The sequence below is a fragment of the Amphibalanus amphitrite genome, unplaced genomic scaffold (assembly GCF_019059575.1).
Source record: "Amphibalanus amphitrite isolate SeventyFive unplaced genomic scaffold, NRLGWU_Aamphi_draft 001652F_arrow, whole genome shotgun sequence".
Classification (NCBI taxonomy): Eukaryota; Metazoa; Arthropoda; class Thecostraca; order Balanomorpha; family Balanidae; genus Amphibalanus; species Amphibalanus amphitrite.
Window position 1 is genome coordinate 47549 of NW_024883145.1, and position 19056 is coordinate 66604.

A 19056-nucleotide genomic window follows, 5' to 3' on the forward strand; every position below is an offset into this window, starting at 1 on the left:
CCATGGGAAAGTACCAAAAAACGGAGCTGATTTGGGAAATCGAGACAAATCACTTCTTGCTCATCTTACAGTAGTCTCTAGTTCTAGTTATGTAGCAAAATTGTCTTGTCTGATAGATCATATGCTTGCTTAGCGTTTATCTAACTCTTCCCTCGCTCCCTTCCAACAGGAGTCGTTAACCTGATCACGGCCGACATGGTAAAACCCGGCTGCTGCGTTATCGACGTTGGTATTAACCGCATCGTCGGTCCGAACGGCAAGCCCCAGATCGTCGGAGATGTGGACTTTGAAGGTAAGGTCGTCGCGTAAAGTTAGGGAACAGCCGGTTTTTCGCTATGATTTTTATCATGAGTATATACCTATCTCGTTCTTTATCGGGTATGTCTCAATACTGTCTTTTGATGTCATGATTTTCAAATAGTCTACTGTTCTCGTGATGGTTATATTCTATTGGTGGATGTGTTTTCATTACAATGTCGTCTTGGCAACCTTCAGTAATCGATTCCATTGAAGGTCTTGACGGCATCGCCATTCCAATCGGTTGCTTCCATTGGCGTTTATACGAGGCAAACATAAAAGTTGACCAATCATTACCTCGTGGAAATTAATACCAGTTTGTTGTTTTCTCTTCAACTTGTCATATTCCAGAAAACCCTCTCACACAGACGCTGAAAGCCCCCTCCCGTGTTTCTCTAGGAGTCCGCCAGGTGGCAGGTCACATCACACCCGTACCCGGTGGTGTGGGTCCGATGACTGTAGCCATGCTCATGAAGAACACTCTCAGAGCCTACAAGAAGGAAGTCAACGAGTTTTAACAGTAGCGAGTGGGTGTTTATAGCAACGAAAAGGCTCAACATTTAGAAACATTTTTGAAGGAATTCTTGGGGAGTGGGGATATATCCAAAACGATGAGGTAAAGTGCCATTTGGATGTCATAGACATCAACCACAACGCCTCCTCATGTTGCAAGACACAAGTCAATAACTCTCAACAACACATGACTTCCATTGCAGATGCAATATGACCTCCGCATTTGGATAAATATTTCATTATCATATTCTGGTTGATGCTTTTTGGATGTGTGCATCATTGGACATTCTTCTTTGGCTGGTCGTCGGCTCGGTGTTAGCAATCAATTGATAGCACTATGTTTATTGTTTATTCGCCGTCAAACCGTCAAGCCATTTGATGGTTCTCAAAATAGCTGGTGAAACTGAACTACTTAAAATGTCGTACCTACTGCATGGCTTTGAACTTCATCAGTTTGCGCCGTTAACGAACGATACCCGCTGAATTATTTTCCATCCCTTTGCTAATGAAATGATGAAATGAAATGAGCTTAAGACATTGTGCTACAAATTTGTATACGCTATGGAAGTGTGTATTTATGTAACTCTTGCCCACACATGCAGATATAGACGTACTTTGCACTCCACTTCTAAAAACCACAGTGTAACCCTCACTAACACAGGTTGTGTCTATCGGTATCAACCGTTACCAAAGACTCGAACATGTTTTGTGTTGTAGGCAATGGTATGACTGCCAATTTTTTTTTTTCGAACAACTTCTGTTTTGTGTCTCATAACTTTTAAGATGTGCTTTGCGGTTTGTGTGGCAGCTGTCATCTCCGAAGGACATGGTTTGAGGATGCAGTTTTTTGTGCTCAATGCTAGATGTTGATTGTTTTCCTGTGATTTTATTCGATAAAACGTCTCTTTTTTAACCCACGAGTCACAATATGCGATATTGTGTGATATCAATTCCTTGAGTTTGGATGTTTTGATATTGTTTTGAGCGATTCTGGTGCAGAATCAAAAACCTTCCATGGCGAGGACCTTACAATTGAGCTTGTACGAACCCGGGGTTCTTCTCAGGCTGAGAAGCTTGGAGCCTGGGTACACTCCAAGTGGTTATCTCATATTATCGGTGAAAGAATCTCCTGAGGTTGGGGTGGGATATGGGTCCTGCTGCCTACCGCGCTTGCGCGGGTGGCGTTGGTGTCTGGTAAAGTTTTGTGATATATGTAACCATTTAACTGGAAGATGGGGTGACGGTGGACAAACAGGTGTGTTTGGTTGGGTTTGTGGCGGCACTCGATGTTTGGGATGTGGTATTTGTGTTGATATGATTACCAACTGGTAACACAATGTGACCAATGCTAACCTAGAGGTGCACCCTTCATACTGTATCACGGTAAATCCCCTCATTGGGGATGCCTGTTTGTATATGTTCACTTGCTTGTGTATTCATCTGAGGGTAACCCATTTTGCACCTCAATTTTCCCGTTTGCTGACCAGCAGAAACACATTGTAATGCAACGTGTGTGCCCCCTGCCCTGTGTTGTCGAGTTTAAAACACAAATGTAATGGAGCATGGAACACAATTTTCTATTGATGCATAAACAAAGTGCAGCTAGAAAGTGAGTGACATGTGATTATCTGAAACACCTTTTCAGGCCATGCTGTATGTAATGTTGTGTGTTCTTTTTAGCAGCCTGGTCTTCCATGCCTACCTATACGGGTTACCCCAAGTGATGATGCGTGGAACCCCCTTGACCATTGCTGAAATATATGTGGCAAAATAATCCTTTGTACTTTTTTTTTACTGCGGTCTACATGTTTGTTTTCTGTTTGAAGAACATACAGAACTGAGCTTGACTGCTAATATTTGGGTGTAGCTTTATTTTCTCGGTGCATGGCTCAGAAATAAGACACGCCCATATTTCGCGTAGCAAACAGAAATAACACAAACACTCATCATAAACATAATTCACGTTGAATAATGTGAAATTACATTTGATGTTACTCAGATTTTTCATATTTGCTTATATTTTCCTTCCTTTTTACAGGCGCCTTTTTTTTGCACAAGCTGAACACGAACGCCTATTTCACTTGTGCCTATATCAATATGCCGAAGCGGCAGCTGGAGCCATCCGTGATCCGCAATTGAGCACGTATTAAATTGCATTACGCAGCGTTCCGTGCCTGTTCTTACTACCTTTCAGCACAGGCAGCACCGTTTTGATCACGTATACATGATTGTTTTCAGACGCTTCACATCCTATGATTAGTGTTTGGATTGTTTTGGTGGAGAAAGAAATGATTGGGTTCCCGGTTAGACGTGTTGAAACGAATTTATTTGGTATTTGACTTTATCGAGAATACAGATCGGTGGCCTTCTCCACAGCGCATATCTGTTCCAGGTTTGGACATTCGCAATATCAGCCCTTGTCGTGAGTCTCGTAACTCGCTAGCAGGTAGACATCATCAAGTTGTCACACTAGCTGTATAACGACGGCATTGATATATTAGATGGCACTGCCAAGGGCCTGACGTCGCCGTCGCTTTGGGCTATACGATTTGAATGGTCATTCCCCATCGTATTTGTGTAGATCTGTTCCGATAAACCATGCAGCAAGCGATGCAGGCTCAATGCGCTAGTGGGTGTGATGAAATGCCTACCCATCGCAGCCTGGAAGCATTTGTGATTATTTTGTAACCATCAAGCGCTTTGTTTATCAATGACTTTTCATGGCTTTCATTAATTAAGCGTCTTGAAAATAACCATGATAGATATCAGCATATTCAATTTGACCAATCTCTCAAACGAATCAAAAGATTTATAAATGACTAAATTGTCATTTCAAATATGTACGAGTATATTCGCGCATGCTTCTCCATCGATCTCAGATATCGGACCCGCTAGCATCAAGGCCATTTTGCCTCCCTTTCAGACATTATCTGGGTTTTCATTTATTCGTCACAGATTCTATCCTTGGCACCCATCTTTTCGCACTCGCTAAATCAAGTAAATAAAGTTTAATAAAGATGGTGAATAAAGTTTGATCAAATTTTCCCCCAAACTGTAGCTGCCGCCAGACGATTGGACCAAAACCTTAGTAGTCGGCCATTAGGCAGTAACCTTACCTTCAGCCATTCTTCTGCAGATCAGCATTTGTTTGTTTGTTTGTTTGTTTGTTTGTTTGTTTGTTTGTTTGTTTGTTTGTTTGTTTGTTTGTTTGTTTGTTTGTTTGTTTGTTTGTTTGTTTGTTTGTTTGTTTGTTTTGCTGGGAAGCTCTAGCTTGATAGTCAGAGCCAAACTTACCGACAAACCCCTCGTACCGTCAAATGATGCATAACGCCCCTTGCCACGCCGCCCTGGGGAGGATTGGGTATAGGCGCGCTCTAAAGCCCCAATTAGCAAACAAACTACACTGGAATATCATTATTGACAGTAGGCACACACAGCACACCACACAAACAGAAAGTTATATTATTGCCACCCCGTGAACATTGAACACCCTTGTAACGGCTTTCTCTGCAGTTTTTACGCGACGACTCGGGCAATGCAAAAAGCCACGCAAAAATGTCCCGTAGCAGCCATGCGTCACCATTGGGCGGAGAATCTTCCGTTGACATAGTCATTAAAACATAGGTAAGTGATCTTATTTATAATAATACTTCATCAGATTCAGCACAATATGCTACTTTATATTCAGTTTCGCCAGCCTGGCTTTTCCGACCCTTTTGGGAAGCATCAGCTAAGATCGGCTGTGCCACTGGGTGATGTTACGGCTCTGGCAACAGACCCGCCATGTTACTATACCCTGTCATTTCGGTCGGCCACGTACTTGTTTCCCACAAACAGAACAGGCATCCTTGAGACGTGTCGAGTTTGAGTGTCGTCTCGCCAGGTCCTCCAACGCCGAACAGAATGGTTTTGTCCTCTATAGGCACAGTGCCTTCGGAAAAAGTGACGCGGACGAATGGAGACGTATCAACGAGCAATCCTGCTGTCCAGAACGTCGATGCCAGATACACAAACTCGCGATTTATCGAGAACGGAATGGATTGGTTGGCGTGCCTGAAGTTGTGCTTCCTAATCTGGCAGCCCGAGGCCCCGGCGGGTGTCAGGACGCAGACGGTGATGTTTTCGTTATCCACGGCCACGGAGATGTCACGAACAAACTCGACACGGGGCCTCAGACGGAACACACAGGCGACTTCTGCGCGGCACAGGAGGCGGATGTTCTCTGACGATGAAAAGGTCTTCCTGATAAACATATACTGGTCAGCCGCAAGACGAAACTGCGCGTCATGAGACACACCTTCCGTAGAGAACAACCACGAGTCGGCTAAGCCGGAATGGAACTTAATCATTGTCAGGAGACTCTCACCCTGAGGCTGAATATCGACGAAGGTGAACGGCCCTATCGTGATGTCAACGCTAGCAAGCGACGGGCAGTCAGTGGTGCCGAAAGTCAGCGTTCCGGTGCACCAGTCCAAATGGTAGCGGCTGTAGGATGTCTTCAGGATATTGGGGGTTCGGACGCTGATCGTCTGGCCGTCGGACAACACCTCCGTCCTGGTGTTGTTATCCACACCGATGTCGATCACTACTTCCTGTCTGTCCGGGGCATCCGAGGTGGCCAGAACCAGTCGCACGGCTCCGGGATGTGTCTCGTTCAGCTTGGTTTCGAAGTCGAGGTGGCAAGTGCCGGGATGAAGCTTCTTCCAGTGCTTACCGGTAGTGTCAACGGCCCATTCTTGCCAGGTGGGCAGACGTAGAGAAGGAGTTACCTCCCAGTCTACATCTCGGACGCATTTATTGCGCACGCAAGCTATGGTGCTGTCAATGGCGATGAGCGAAGCACAAGCCGCGTCAGACGCACAGAAGTCGCCTTCACTTGAAGCCATACAACTGGTCGTGCAGTATCCACGCTCGGAGCAGCTGGAGTCGTGCCAGATCGGGCTTGACTTCTCTTCTACGACCTCGACGCTAGGATACACGTCCATGTAGTGTATTCCGGTATCCTCCACCAGACTTCTGCTGACGTTCGTGGCAGCGGCAGAACAGACGCCTTGTTCAAACAGCTGACACAACACCTGACCTGCAGGATCACGGCTGTATTGAAGGGCCTTGCAAGGGGGATCGTTTCGTCCACACGCGGCCAGACATTGTGTCACGCTACTCACGTGTAGGCTGTGAAGGACAGGCTCACCCAACATGTGATGATGCTGGCGTCGCTCTCCATAGCCCCTCATATCTACTGCAACGCCAAGTAGGCTTTCAGTCATCAGCAACAACAGAACCAGAATCGACCTCGTCATCATCGCCTTGGCTGGTCTCGCCATCGCAAATGCGATCAGCTCAACCCCAAGTGATGATTGTAGATAACCAGTATGGAATCTCTCTCTGTCACTTTCTTGAGGGAGAGCGATACGCGAGTGACTTGTTTCGACGCCTTATGTTGTCGACCTCTCACCAGCGCCAGCTCGCTAAGGTGAACCACGTTCGAGGGGCGCTGCTTTATACCTGCGCACAACCGATGGAGGCAGCCTGGTCCGCCGGTCGCTCGTTTGTTAACGACGGCACGGATGAGCTAGGAACGACGGTACGGGTGAGTTAGGGCCACTTGGGGCGACGTTTGTGCCAGCTCTGTGTTCGGTACCATGGCGGCACCTGGTTCACGTCGCCTGAATTTCGGCACGCATGTCGTGGAGCACATTACGCGAGTTATGATAGGTAATGCAAAACGGTGGAGGGTGTGTGTTGTTATGCCACCCTTTGTTGAACTTGCGTGATGTTAGAATCTGATGACCGAAATAAGAAGTTTTTTTTTTAGCACGCTTTATTATGAATTTGTGTAAATCAATTGCCATGAAACTCTCAATTCAAAGAGAAAACATGAAGAAGGAAGTGCCAGCATGCAAACATGAAGTTCCGATACATTTGGCAATAGCTATGACCCTCGCAAGAGGACGATATAATTAGTAGGGATCGGAGTTATGACTCGTAGGCCAAACTATGTAGGTACTTAATGCATTTTTGCCCAACTACGTTACCATTTGATAAAAATGCAAGAACGCTTCTTCATGCTAATTCATCTTTTTTAAGTTTATTTGTGTTTATTACGGAAAAATTGCTGGGAACATCGCCTTTTTTCCAGTACCAAGGTATGTGGGAACCCATACTGTTTTTTATGTGCACAGCATTTCACTGTTGCCTGCACATCCTATGCAGCAACTTGCACATCCTATGCAAGTTGCAGTGATGTCTGGTAACCTGACCTCGCTCGAGCTTTCGCATTTGTGTGGTAGGTACTTCTGTCTCAAGCTTTGTATATTTCATTGCTAGCCTATATGTTCCTTGCACCTTTCGTTACTGCCATCAATTTACAGTCATCAGAAGCCTGCGTTAACCATCTCTAGGAGGAGATTGATGGAAGTCATGCCTTCTGGGGCCTGCGCACGCCCTTGGAGGTTCTGGTATATTGGTACGCCTTCCCGGTGTATGCTGGTATAAACTACTAACTACTGCCTTCTGACTGTGTGACTTAACCATAGCTGAATGCATGCATATGACAATCCGAGTACCGATATACCGTTCCATTTAAAGAAACATCGGAATATACTGCTACCTATCGACTTACCTACCGTCGCCTATCGATTGCTGCTGCTCTGGTTTCAAGCATCTATCTTGTTCAGTGTTCACGACTTGCAGTTTGTCATTGGACGTTGCTTCATGGCTCGCTATCCCTCTGGCTGTAATTGATTTGGACACCTGACGCCTATAGTAGCAATTCCGATTCTGTCCATGTCTGCCTGCCTCTAACCATCATTGCCGCGTGCCTAAAGCTAAAAGAATACAGGAGGTTCATTATTGGTCTGGATCCGCCTATGACTCTGTGTAGCCAAGTGTGTCGATCGATTACCGTGGCCAGGTATGCAGCCAGACGCGACATTCCTCACTTGGATCGACCGGTGACGGTATTGTGGGAAAGGGGAGGGGCATGGGGGAAGGGGAGGCGCTGTAGGAGGGGAGGGGAGGCTATCAGGTAGTGGAGGCATGACGCCCTTCAGGTGCCGCCGAATGCAAGCAGTGGGTGTATTGGCTTGTTTGCATAGGTTTCCTTACTCTTGGCCGACAAAAATTGCGTCATATATGTGGCGTCACTCAGGTCATTACTCACGGTAAAGTTGAGTTGGCTAGATAAGAAAACCTAACCAGGCGGAACCGGATTCAATGTGACTTTGGTCTAAGATCAACACTCAAAATAACTTTCTAAAAAATCCATCGGCGTGTTTGGAAAGAAACGCGACGGCACCCAACATAGGTGCCCTCATGTGCCCATTTTTCAAGATGCTTCGACGAAAGGAATGAGCGTTTAGCTTAGAACCGATGGCTTCAGTTCAGAGTTCAACAACATTCGACCTTATAGGTACCTATCTACCTTATAATTGGATAATCCCATCATCAATTCCAGAGTCTACTGCTGATCAGTTGAACGTAGACTTTGAACAGAGCCGAAGCCTGGCGGCGCACCTCCCTTCCTGGCTCCGCCTCTGCCATTGTGACCGCCGAACCTCCCAGGTGCCGGTCGCTGAGCGCGCCTCTGATCGTCGATTTCGTCGGTCCCGTCGGTCCAGGCGATAGCCGACGGCCGGTCGCCAGTCGGTTGGTGGCTTCGCGAAGGACCGCACGTGAAAAGGTACACGCTGTACTTTTACTTTCTAGATATTGATTCTCGGACTATCGTGGCACGGTGAGGGCGCTAGAGCTAGTGACATTGGCTTCGATGGCCGTTTTGAGTGCAAGAGGCTGACTTCTAATTGGAAAAGTGGCGTGCTACCAGGAATTTCGCCATCGGCTTCGGCAGTCGAGTTTGGACGAGTTCTGGTTTCCTGCCGGCCAGCTGCGGCTCGCGCCGGCCGTTCTCGTAACCACCACGGCGTTGGCAGCCCATCCTCCACGTGGTGACGTCACGGGGGCTAGCACCTGTGACGTCATCACGGCCACAATGGCGGTGGAGACGTCTCCACAAGACGGAGCCCCTCGCGCAGCTCCGCTGGATTTCGATCCCAGCACTCTGACGCACGCCTATCGGCGACAGACAGCAGTTGAAGTTCCTGATGTTGCCGCTGAGCGGCGCTCTATGCCACCCATTACCCGATCCAATATGGCGGCGCGGCGCGATCTGCAGCGGTTGATTCGAGCGGATGCGGAGTGCGGCCGGCAGAGACCGCCGACCCCGGCGAGACCCAGCCTGCCGCAGCTGGACACGTCAGTTCGTGGACGTGCTGGAAGTCCAACCAGACGGGGAAGCAGGTCCAGGTCTGAGCCGCGGCCGACCGGACAGCAGGAGGAAGACGACTTTGATCAGGTGAGGACTGACGAGGGGTAAATGGGCTTCAGAATGCTATTATTCTATTAAGCTGTTAACCATTAAGAAATAATAGGAATACCTATTTTTGCTCTTAGTTTTCTTGCATGACTATGCTTCTTTGTTTGCTGTTTCTAAGAAAGCAATAAATGTCTTTGTGTGTTCAGCTATTCACAATATTTATATTTACTTATCGATGTTCGAAATCAAATAATATATGCTTTCAAAAAAGTTGCTATGCTGTATCTAACAAAATTTGCATCTTTTCAACAGGTCACTGACCTGCTGGACTGCAGCGTTCGTAGCGACGGCGGCGGCTGGCGTTCAATTCGCGCGCGCGGTCTAATGACGTCAACTGGTGACGAGAGTCCGTCGGCGGCCTCAGCGGGCGTTACACTGCCACCTATCGGCAGTTCGGGGAAACAAACTCCCGTGCAGCGCATGAACCGTCAGGAGACTCAGAAGCTGCTGGCGCAGGCGAAAGTCAACCTTCAGGCCATGGAAACGGTCTAATGTTGTCATGTTTCCTTTCGGCCCAATTCTTAAGCTTGACGCTGGCAGATGAGATGTCCTCGACAAAATCCTGTCGAAGTGACGTGCTATCATCTGGACTGTGATATGACATCACTCGAAGGTGGTGAATGCTCCAAGACATCGCATACGTGTGAAGAGGGCGAATAGCAACGACTTCAAGATGTCAGAATAATGGTGACAATCGCTGACTGTTGATAACTTTGTGCTTCTGAGAGTTGTGCTGTGACGTCAATGAAATGGTAGTGACGTCACTGGTATGGTGACGATCTTCAAACCACAAAACGGCAAAAAGTAACATGTATTTCGTTATTACGTAATTGTGTGTAGCCTGAAGAGTGAAAACTGTTGTCGATGTTCTCAAGACGGAGAACGCTCATGCTATCACAACTTCAGTGTTAATCAATCTTTGCTTCTGTTTATATGCACTTTCCATACGATCTGTATTTACCTTTCGTGTTAAATTTGCAAAGCCTGAGTGCCGTTAAGTGTGATTGCGATACTGACGGCCGCGACATGCCTGCTCTTTGTCCGAGTATGCATCTGTATTCCTCTGGTGTGGAGAGGGCCCTGTGAAAATGACACCGCTGCGACTCCTGGTGTGTTATGTGGATTGTACATAAAGTGATTAAACAATCAGCTCTGTCGCTATCTTGTCTTATTCGTGACTTTTGTAAGCTCGGCCCATAGGTTTGCCGTGGACGGTTCAAGAGAATTGAGGATTATAGTCAAGATACCAAATAAGAGTGAGGTGTAACGAATACTTTGATGAATAAACGAGTGCTGAAATAGTCTGAGATGGGGTCAAGCACCATCGGCTCATGATTTTTTTAGAACTTGATTCCGCACAAAATGCGTAAAAAAATACATTGCAAGTTGCCGACATTAGTCAAGAAAGTATCAAGCCGAGGTAGTAGAAATGTAAACCAGTTGAGAAACTGTGCACGAAATACCTAACCAGCGTGGAACCCGTTTTAGCTCACTTGAAAAACAATGAAAGAACTACCTCAAAACTAATTGTATAACAGTCTAGAAACAGTGTAGGAGCCAGTATAGTGCCTAATGGTACACCGTCTTTCCGTCACGGGCGGTCAGTCTGTTTGGCACAGGAGTGATGCCGGTCGACCGTCTCACCATCATTAATGCACGGCCCGGTAAATAAGTGACCCCGCGGCAGCACGCGCGGCCTCCATCACCTTTCGATCAGCCCCTCTAGACGGGGGGGGGGGGGGGGGTATCGCGCACGACACAAAGGCATGTCAGTGCCACCACGGGAACGGGAATACGGACAACGACAATGGCATCGGCGGTGCGAAACAAATGTAATAAAACAAGAATGTGCAGATACAATAACAACAACTTTACGGAGATCAGTGTAATTCGGTGAAATGATAAGCTTAAATGTAGTCTTAGGAGCTGTTGTGCTCAATCAATGCACTCAAGAAAGTGCGCCGCACACTGTACACAAAAAGAATTACGTAAGACTGAAATAAGTGTGCTGATCGCGAATGAAACAAAGCGGTTTTCGCGCAGCTAGTCTAGCAACTAGTGGTTATAACCATCAAAGCTCATCACCAAAGCTGTCAAAAATATGAAGTACAACTTTATCCAGTGCTTCGGGTCCTTGCCATGCTCGTTTCTGATTTATTTTAAGTCATTCGATTCGCAAAAGATTATGTAAAACAAACTTCATTTTTGTAGATACCTACCCATAGGGAGAGTCGTTTGGACAAAAATGTACCTAAGACACAGTTAATTAACTTGTGGACTAAAGCTTAAAACTTGATGATATTGCACCTAATGGATGATATTATTTTCAAACAAATCTATCTGCGTGCACAGATATCTCATCTGGTGATTCAGGAATGATCATTCAATTTTAGGCGGGTTTGACTTACCTACCTACCACCCGAATTCCTGGAAGGTGAATCGCTGTTTCAAATCCAATATTCCGGCTCGAACCAGTATTCCACGGGGACTGTCCAAGTCAATTGCTGGCCCGGGGTCATCGGACATTCCACATAGGTCAAAGGCGCACTTCTGTCCCGGTATGTCGGGCCAGTCTGCTGCTGATATGGTGGGCGATCAATACGTACAGACGTCACGAAACTCACTGACGTTCGAACGTCGCCAAGCTAACGTTCGGACGTCAGCTGCGATACTGGCGTCAAAAATATAGTAGACGGGCTCATGTGGTTTTCTCAAAAACTTGTTTGAATCTATAAACGTGACTTGCCGGTGTGGGAATGTCACGGACTTTCCCAACTTAACGCTTCTTCCCAATTTTAATCTGTGTGAATTGAACAATGAGTGCCATCACACCACCACGGTAATTGCCATCCCGTGTAAACGTTCAAGGGATTTTTATGTCCTTAGAATATCTGGTGCGATTTTTCTGGTGGTTTGTTAGTGCACAACAGAAAAAATGCATAGATGTGAAGGGCGTTTTCTTAGCTACCTACTTCGGTTAAGCCAGCCCCTAACCTAAAATCAAAACGCACCTAAAAAAATTCGTGAGATTTTAGATACATCTACAGCACCAGCCATCAAAAGCAAGCTCAACACTATGGGTATCGCGAGGGTTCCTCACTGTTTTGGTGGCTTACGGGCTCCGTTACCAAGTGCCTTTCGACGTGGGTAGTTTTTTCCGATCCCGGATATCGGACTCTCTAGACAGCCCGCCGTGAGTGCCGAATCATTCGCCAAAGCGGCTTACCGCGCCGGTGATGAAACACTGTTCTCAGAAAAGAACAAATTGAAGTGTTTTTGGAAGCTGCTTTTTATTGACAGGGAAAGGTTTGTTTTACTTTGCCTAAAACAAGGATGCTTTGCCTGAAACCATACCGCTTTCACGAAACATTGAATTGTTTTAGCCCTTTAGTTCTTTTTTGTTTCCTTACAGGTTTTGGTTTGGCTTAGGTTTTGTCGTTTTTCTCCAGCAAGATATTTGAGTAGCGAAAGATGTAGGAAACAATCGCGAATATATGAAACATTTTAAGGCAAATTTAAATATTTATTTTTCTTTATTCTCTGGAATAAATGTTCACTTGCAACGCTTATTGCTATCCAGAATCCACACCTCACACATATTAGAGTCAGCTGCCTATGTCCGACTTTGATTTATTCTTTAATCGAGAACACCAAACAACTTATCTTCTCTCGACATTAAGAAATATCCAAAAATATATCCGTGACTTAACGAGGATGAATAATCCACTACTAAGTGCTCATCGCAAGAAGCTTTGGCCATATACATACTTAGCCATACTTAGCCAGTCAAACCACTGCATCTTTTATTGCGTTCCTTCCAATGCGTCAACGATAATGGTTATGTTGGCCGTGGTATACTTAGGTATTTCCCAGCGATGTGCAATAAGACGTACCTTTATTGAAAGCGAATGAAACATATGCGTGGTTTACATGTTGTTGGAGCTGCACCTATTGCTTCGATCGTAAAAAATGTTATTTCCATTCATTTTATCTAAGCTCGACCAATGTTATTGGCAATATTGTTAGGATTCTAAAGACTGCAAGAATGATGTTGGTTCATAGGATGCTGGTAACCCCTTGTCATAATTATGTCGTTCTCTTTCAAGAGAGCAATGCGCATCACTCAGCTTTACCTTCTGCGGCAGCACACACTGTAAATAGGCATATCGATTGACCTGCTATCCCTCAATCTCTACGGGAGCCGGCCGCGATCAGCTACGTCGCAGGCAGTTGCGTGCCGGCTAACGGACATATGTTATTCAGGAGACAACAGCCGTGAGTCATACCGATCCACGAAATTGTGTTGACATTCGCGAACTTTCCAAAACGGTGCTTTGCAAGATTCATCAAACACAGCAATGTGGCGTATGGTGGAGTGGAATTGGTGCCACTGTTTTGGTTTCCTGGCGACAGGGAAGAAGAATGCAATCGATCGAAGCTCGAGAGCTATCAAAGCTTCTGCTCACCTGGCGTCGCTGCAAACATTTTAGTGTACTGTGCTAGAGATATTTGGTCGTAGAGAGATTTAGAGAGATAGATTTAGATAGATATTAGTGGTTTAACAAACGCTGGCCGTATAATGTGACAATATGCTGAATAAACGAAAATATATCTGCTGTGCGATGCCAATCGGGTTTGTTGTGGCATTATTTTCGAAATGTGATCACGCACAAAAGGATACAAATTACAGAATTCACCTTCTCCTTCGAGCGCACGGCAGTCAGAACGGGGATTTACCGTTCTAGCTGACAGAATGGCGTGGAACGTGTCACATCATCAATATAAGATGGTATCTGTTGTACCTCGTGAGATAGGGTCTAACTGAACTCAGACACGCTATTGGCCGTGTCGAGTCGAAATCACTATCCTAATGTTGGCTGTGAATCGATCACATGGGCTGAACTGAATCAGTGATAAACATTTGCTTTTTTATCTAGGTGCATACACATCAGTGTTTGCAAATAGCCTAAAACCAAAACTTCTTATTCTTCGGACGCGTTCATGATGGATATCTGTTTTTAGGAAGACTTTTTGAATCAGCTGAAAATGCTAGGTGACAAAATGCTGATATTATATACATTTTGCAGCATCATTTTTTTTTTTTTTTGGCGCAATCGTGCTGACTTAGTAACGAAAACATTCTTGTTAGTCTAATATTATGTATTTAAATTCAATAGAAGACTAGCTTATGCAAACATGTACACTGTACATATTGCTCTCAAAATCCAGATGCACTTAAGTGATGAGTAACGAATGAGTAACTACCACCGGGGGACTGACCTGGTGCCTCACACACGAGCCGGGGGGCCCCACGTGACCCACCCACGCGCAGCCGTGTCCGCGCTGACATATCGGTGGCCGAGCTGTCAGATGGGAGCAGCCAGTGGCGTCACATTGCCCCCTTGCTAGCTGTCACGGGCCGGACCCGCCGCCGACCGTAACACAGGTGTTGCACAGGGTAGCGTACTTTCCCCTGTGTTTTTTTTAAGGGGAAGGGGAGGGGTTGGTTGATGCATACTCATAGTATGGGCTATGTCATATATGTACAGTATACACACCCGCTTTTTCTTTTTTCGTCCGTCATTATGAAAACTATGAAGCATCGCATATAAATGAAATCACAGTAGGTACTTGGTTCGGGTTAGTTGCAAGAAAAAAAAACTGAAAAGTGAATAATGCGGTATGTTGCCGCTACCAAGGCGTTCATGCTCAAATGATGTCTACAGTCTATGAAACATTTATTATCTAGATCAAAGCTCGTTAAATGTGCTTCAGTCTAAAAGGAGATGTCAGTCTGTCAAGGTATATTTATATAAGGTGCCTTTATATAACTGTCTTTCTCTTATCGGACGCCAGGTCAGGTCGACGACCCCCGCCAATCATCGACCACTTCAATGCCGTTGGCGTGACACCCAGACATGTCAACACCGGACTCCAAGGGCGAAACTTTTTCATAGTCTGAAAGTCAGGGGGATTGGTGTGAAACTGATATCCAGACACGGTAGAGGGTCACGGCTGGGCTCAACAAAGTAACCAGTCTGGTGCCTCGTTTAGCACTGCCACTTGTGTCTCGAATGGATTCGCCGTCGGCTGTGGTCGGTTACACTAGCGTCTAGACGGACTTGGCTTGCGAAATACACGCAGTGCTAATGGCGTCGGCTGTTCATAACAAGACAAATGTTTTAGTCGTTTGCATTCCATTTAAATGGTAGTCTTGGAATGGTGGTCGGGGATGGCGCTAAACGTGTAAAATGTACTGTTCACTGCCTGCTCAATGCTCACACTACCACTTATAGGCTGAACAGGCACGTGAACACTTACCTGAAAGAAGAAGAAACAGAAGTGGACTATTACTTTTCACTACAATTAGACGCCATGCACGCTTTTATCATGTGCGTTGATGGCCGAGCCTTGCCTTATTTCCTGGATTCATCTACGCCCAGGGTGGAAATTGCACTGCTTACAGGTAATGACAACATGTGACCAGTGGCGGGTCCAGGGGAGGGCAAAAAGGGCAATTGTCCCTCCCAAACGGCAAAACTGTAACATTACGCCTATAGACAGTGCATGGAAAGAACCACGATACTGTTATCGTTAATTTGCCCCTCCCAAAACTCTGCAGCTGGATCCGCCAGTGCATGTGACATTTCATTTCACATTAAAGCTCTAAATAGCTAACCTAACTACTTTCGTGAAAGCTGAACCTACCTGTAAACCAACGGTAGGTAAGTAAAACACCTGCTAACATGGAATCCACTTTGCTGACTAAACTCCAACAGCTACCACATGCTTCAGCAATATGACCAGTTCGACTCATCTATAGGTACACTCGAGGGCAGATTGATGTTCCACTACTACTTTCGTGACTCCCTACCCATCGGGCTTCCATGGCTCAGCACTGGCTGCTGCCAGTGTTGCCTGCCTTCAGCTTTGCTCAGCACTGCATGCCAGTGCCAGCCATTGGCAGCAGCCAATGCTGAGCCATGGGAGCCCGATAGGTAGGGAGTGGCGGAACATCAATCTGCCCCCGAGTGTACCAGACATTTACTCTGTCATGTGGCCGGATATGGCCGTAGGGTCAAAGGTGACTTACATCAGGGCGCCGCCGACGGGCTCCACTGAAGGTCAAAGTGTGATGCACTTTTGACACGGATGTCATTGGTACCTATACTGTAGGGCGTATTGCCATGGGGCACTACTATTAGTTTGACTCAGACGACCTTGAGGTTTGATGTCGACCGAACTGTTGGGTTGTAGAAGTTTAGGATTCTAGGCAGGCAAGAATCGGTACCGAAATCAGACCCTCCTATGATGAGTTCCATGTAATGACACGTATAAAACGAATAACTCATCGATACATCTTCACTTATGTGGAGAACTCGCGAAAAAGCTCTTTTATATTAGCTTTGGGCCGCCCGTAAGGAGCCTATTTTTGTGTTGTAAGTCAACCTAAAACGTCATTGTATTTACAATTCAAGTTTTTAGGAATGTTGTTTGATGTATAGTTGCAGACGTTTTTAAGTCGTGTCGTGAGCCTATTATGTACTGCCACATGAAAATAAAGAGATCGATAAGATAAACGGTATGTTGCACATTGCCAGCCTGAAATTACTTTGCAACTGCAAGGCGCCGGGCGACAAGTCAGACTCCCTCGTGCATGTCTCATGTTCCCCTTCTGTCTCCTCTACACCCAAGGTCCCATATCTACATTCTACACTGCAGCAATTGCCGGGGTCCGGCAGCCTTGCCCTTTAATTGAGGCGCCAGTGCGCCAGTGAATGTTCACTGGACAGAAGACCGGATGTTTCCACGTGAATCCTAGGCTGCCAGATTTAAACGCGTTCCCAAAAAGAAGAAATTATATGAGGTAGAAGCAAGGTAGAAGTGCAGGTTTTCAGTGTAGGCAGTTTTCCATGCCCTGTCAAGGCCATTGATGTTCACATGAAAAAGACGTCGAAAAGAAATTAGTCATAAGCAGAGTACACGGTTATGAGCAAACAGGCACGGTTGAAAAAAAGAACACGTTCACATCAATGACGAACATACGACTCGCATAACATTCAAAGTTAATGGAATAAGGGACATGAGATGTTGAAAGAAACTATGCCTTGTCATAAACTATTCTAAACTGAGTACATTGATCAACACTCTTGTATTCATTGTTCATTTTTACAGTTCTTCAATCCTGATTGCAGCCTGGGTCAACCCAGGTCCTCTTCATTATTATTTTGTTCAGTATCTTCACGGGCATATAAATCAATTTATAATTCGTATCTTTCGGCCACTGTTACATTTTTAAAACTTGCAGGCTACGAAAAGCTATGGGGGGGGGGGGCCTGGAACAATTCCAAATAAATACGTTGCAAATTGCAAACTTAATCAAGCTCCAGAACCCGACCTGTCCGACTCTCAAGTGTCGAAAATGACGCTAGGACGGCTTGCTTCGACCCGGACTCTGTCATCACAGCTGCAAGTTGCTTCCGAGTTCCGAGAATCACCATTCCTCGTGAAGCTCAGCTCTGCAAGGGCCAGCACCACGTACTTGTGTTGAGAGGGCTCCATGAATGTTTTCTATCTTAGTGACTTGCCAACGCACCGTGCATTGTGAGTCGATCGCTTTGGAGCTCCACGGGTCTCTGGTTCATGTCTCGCTTTTTCTTCTTTATCGCACCTTCAGCTGTGTATTCTGTCTCACCCTTCCTGGTGGTTCATAAGGCGCTGGTGACGGCAGTCACAGCCTCTGTGCAGAGCGGGTCCTGGCTGCCGTCTCCGCCCCAGCAGAGGTCACCCGGGTCACCGGTCCAAACGCACATGTCGTGGACCTGTGCGCACGGGTCAGTGGTCATTGAAAAGAGCAAGTCTATATACCTAATATAACACCAACTCTCGTTAACTGCTAAAGTACAGTTAACGCGATTTGTAAGGCCATAATATACATATACCATAAATCACATATAATAATATAATATACTATGAATCACAACGTGATTCTTCCCTAACAGTATTGCTGTTATAGAGTCTTATAGAAGAACCAATTAGAACATTCACTTAAGTGGCAGCATTGGTGATGACTACCACACAAACAAACCTATATATAAGAGGTGTAGTTCAAGGTCTTGCGTTTGCGCCCTCGGGGCTGTGCGTTTGCGTCTCTCACCTCTATCCAGAGCCGTCTGTAGTCGGGGACCTCTGTCAGCTCCACATCCTTGACCCCGGCCGTCATCAACGCCCCTACAGAAGGAACAGTGCAGAAAACAAGACAATACACACTCTTCAGAAACATGTGCTTTAGTTGATCCATATTTATGCTGGTATTTTTATCCCTTGTGAATTCATTATTTATTATATGAGCTCGAAAATGAGAAAGAGTTACAAATAATTAGTCCATTCATAAACCTTTTATTTCTGCCTGCTCGCTAAACAAACTAAATAATTAGTTGATGATTTATATCAGTATCCAAAAGCAAAAGATTTATACAACTATAATAATGTGATACCTATTGATCTGACTGCTACGCAGGTACTTACTAAGCAGGCCCTGAAGTCGTGCCGGTAGATGGTGAAGGCCGCCCAGAATCAGAATCGGTCCCAGGTAAACCTTAACCGCCGGGTCATATGAACAATCGGTCATTTTAGTCTTTGTTACTTCCTTGGAACTCGATGCCACCTTTAAATTGAACAAGCACTTCGAAATTTAAAGAATGCATAAAGAATTTGAAACAGAACCGAATGTTGTACCGAAATTTGCACTCAGATTACGCTGAAATTTTAAGTACGAAGCGAAATAACTGGGGAACAGAAATGAATGAAGAACGTTGTGTTGATTTTTCCAAGTGACAATCTCGTGACAAAGTGTTACAGGATGCAAGAAG

General features: G+C 45.7%; 3 protein-coding genes across 7 annotated transcripts in view; 2 read left to right on the top strand and 1 right to left on the bottom strand.

Moving 5' to 3' along the window:
* Window positions 1-15511, top strand: part of LOC122374399 (bifunctional methylenetetrahydrofolate dehydrogenase/cyclohydrolase, mitochondrial-like) — a 29799-nt gene extending 14288 nt beyond the window's left edge. For 3 of the 5 annotated variants that reach the window (XM_043353120.1, XM_043353121.1, XM_043353122.1), the window contains exons 10-11: window positions 170-292; window positions 697-2584. In XM_043353120.1, the coding sequence (XP_043209055.1) occupies window positions 170-292; window positions 697-815 (242 nt within the window). In that variant the 3' untranslated portion in view covers window positions 816-2584. Of the gene's footprint in view, window positions 1-169; window positions 293-696; window positions 2585-15040 lie in introns of those variants that run through there. The other 2 variants (XM_043353123.1, XM_043353124.1) reach the window with 1 other exon arrangement.
* On the top strand, window positions 8344-10485 carry LOC122374402. The gene is made up of 2 exons (XM_043353133.1): window positions 8344-9163; window positions 9437-10485. The coding sequence occupies exons 1-2, from the start codon at window positions 8801-8803 to the stop codon at window positions 9674-9676; spliced, it is 603 nt and encodes a 200-aa protein (XP_043209068.1). The 5' UTR covers window positions 8344-8800; the 3' UTR covers window positions 9677-10485.
* Window positions 15512-17030: 1519 nt separating the features above from the next.
* LOC122374405 (UPF0728 protein v1g117062-like) lies at window positions 17031-19023 on the bottom strand. The gene is made up of 3 exons (XM_043353135.1): window positions 18713-19023; window positions 18342-18415; window positions 17031-18006 (listed from the first exon to the last, which is right to left on the bottom strand). Exons 1-3 carry the CDS (start codon window positions 18813-18815, stop codon window positions 17893-17895), a joined length of 291 nt encoding a protein of 96 aa, XP_043209070.1. The 5' UTR covers window positions 18816-19023; the 3' UTR covers window positions 17031-17892.
* Window positions 19024-19056: the final 33 nt, after the last annotated feature.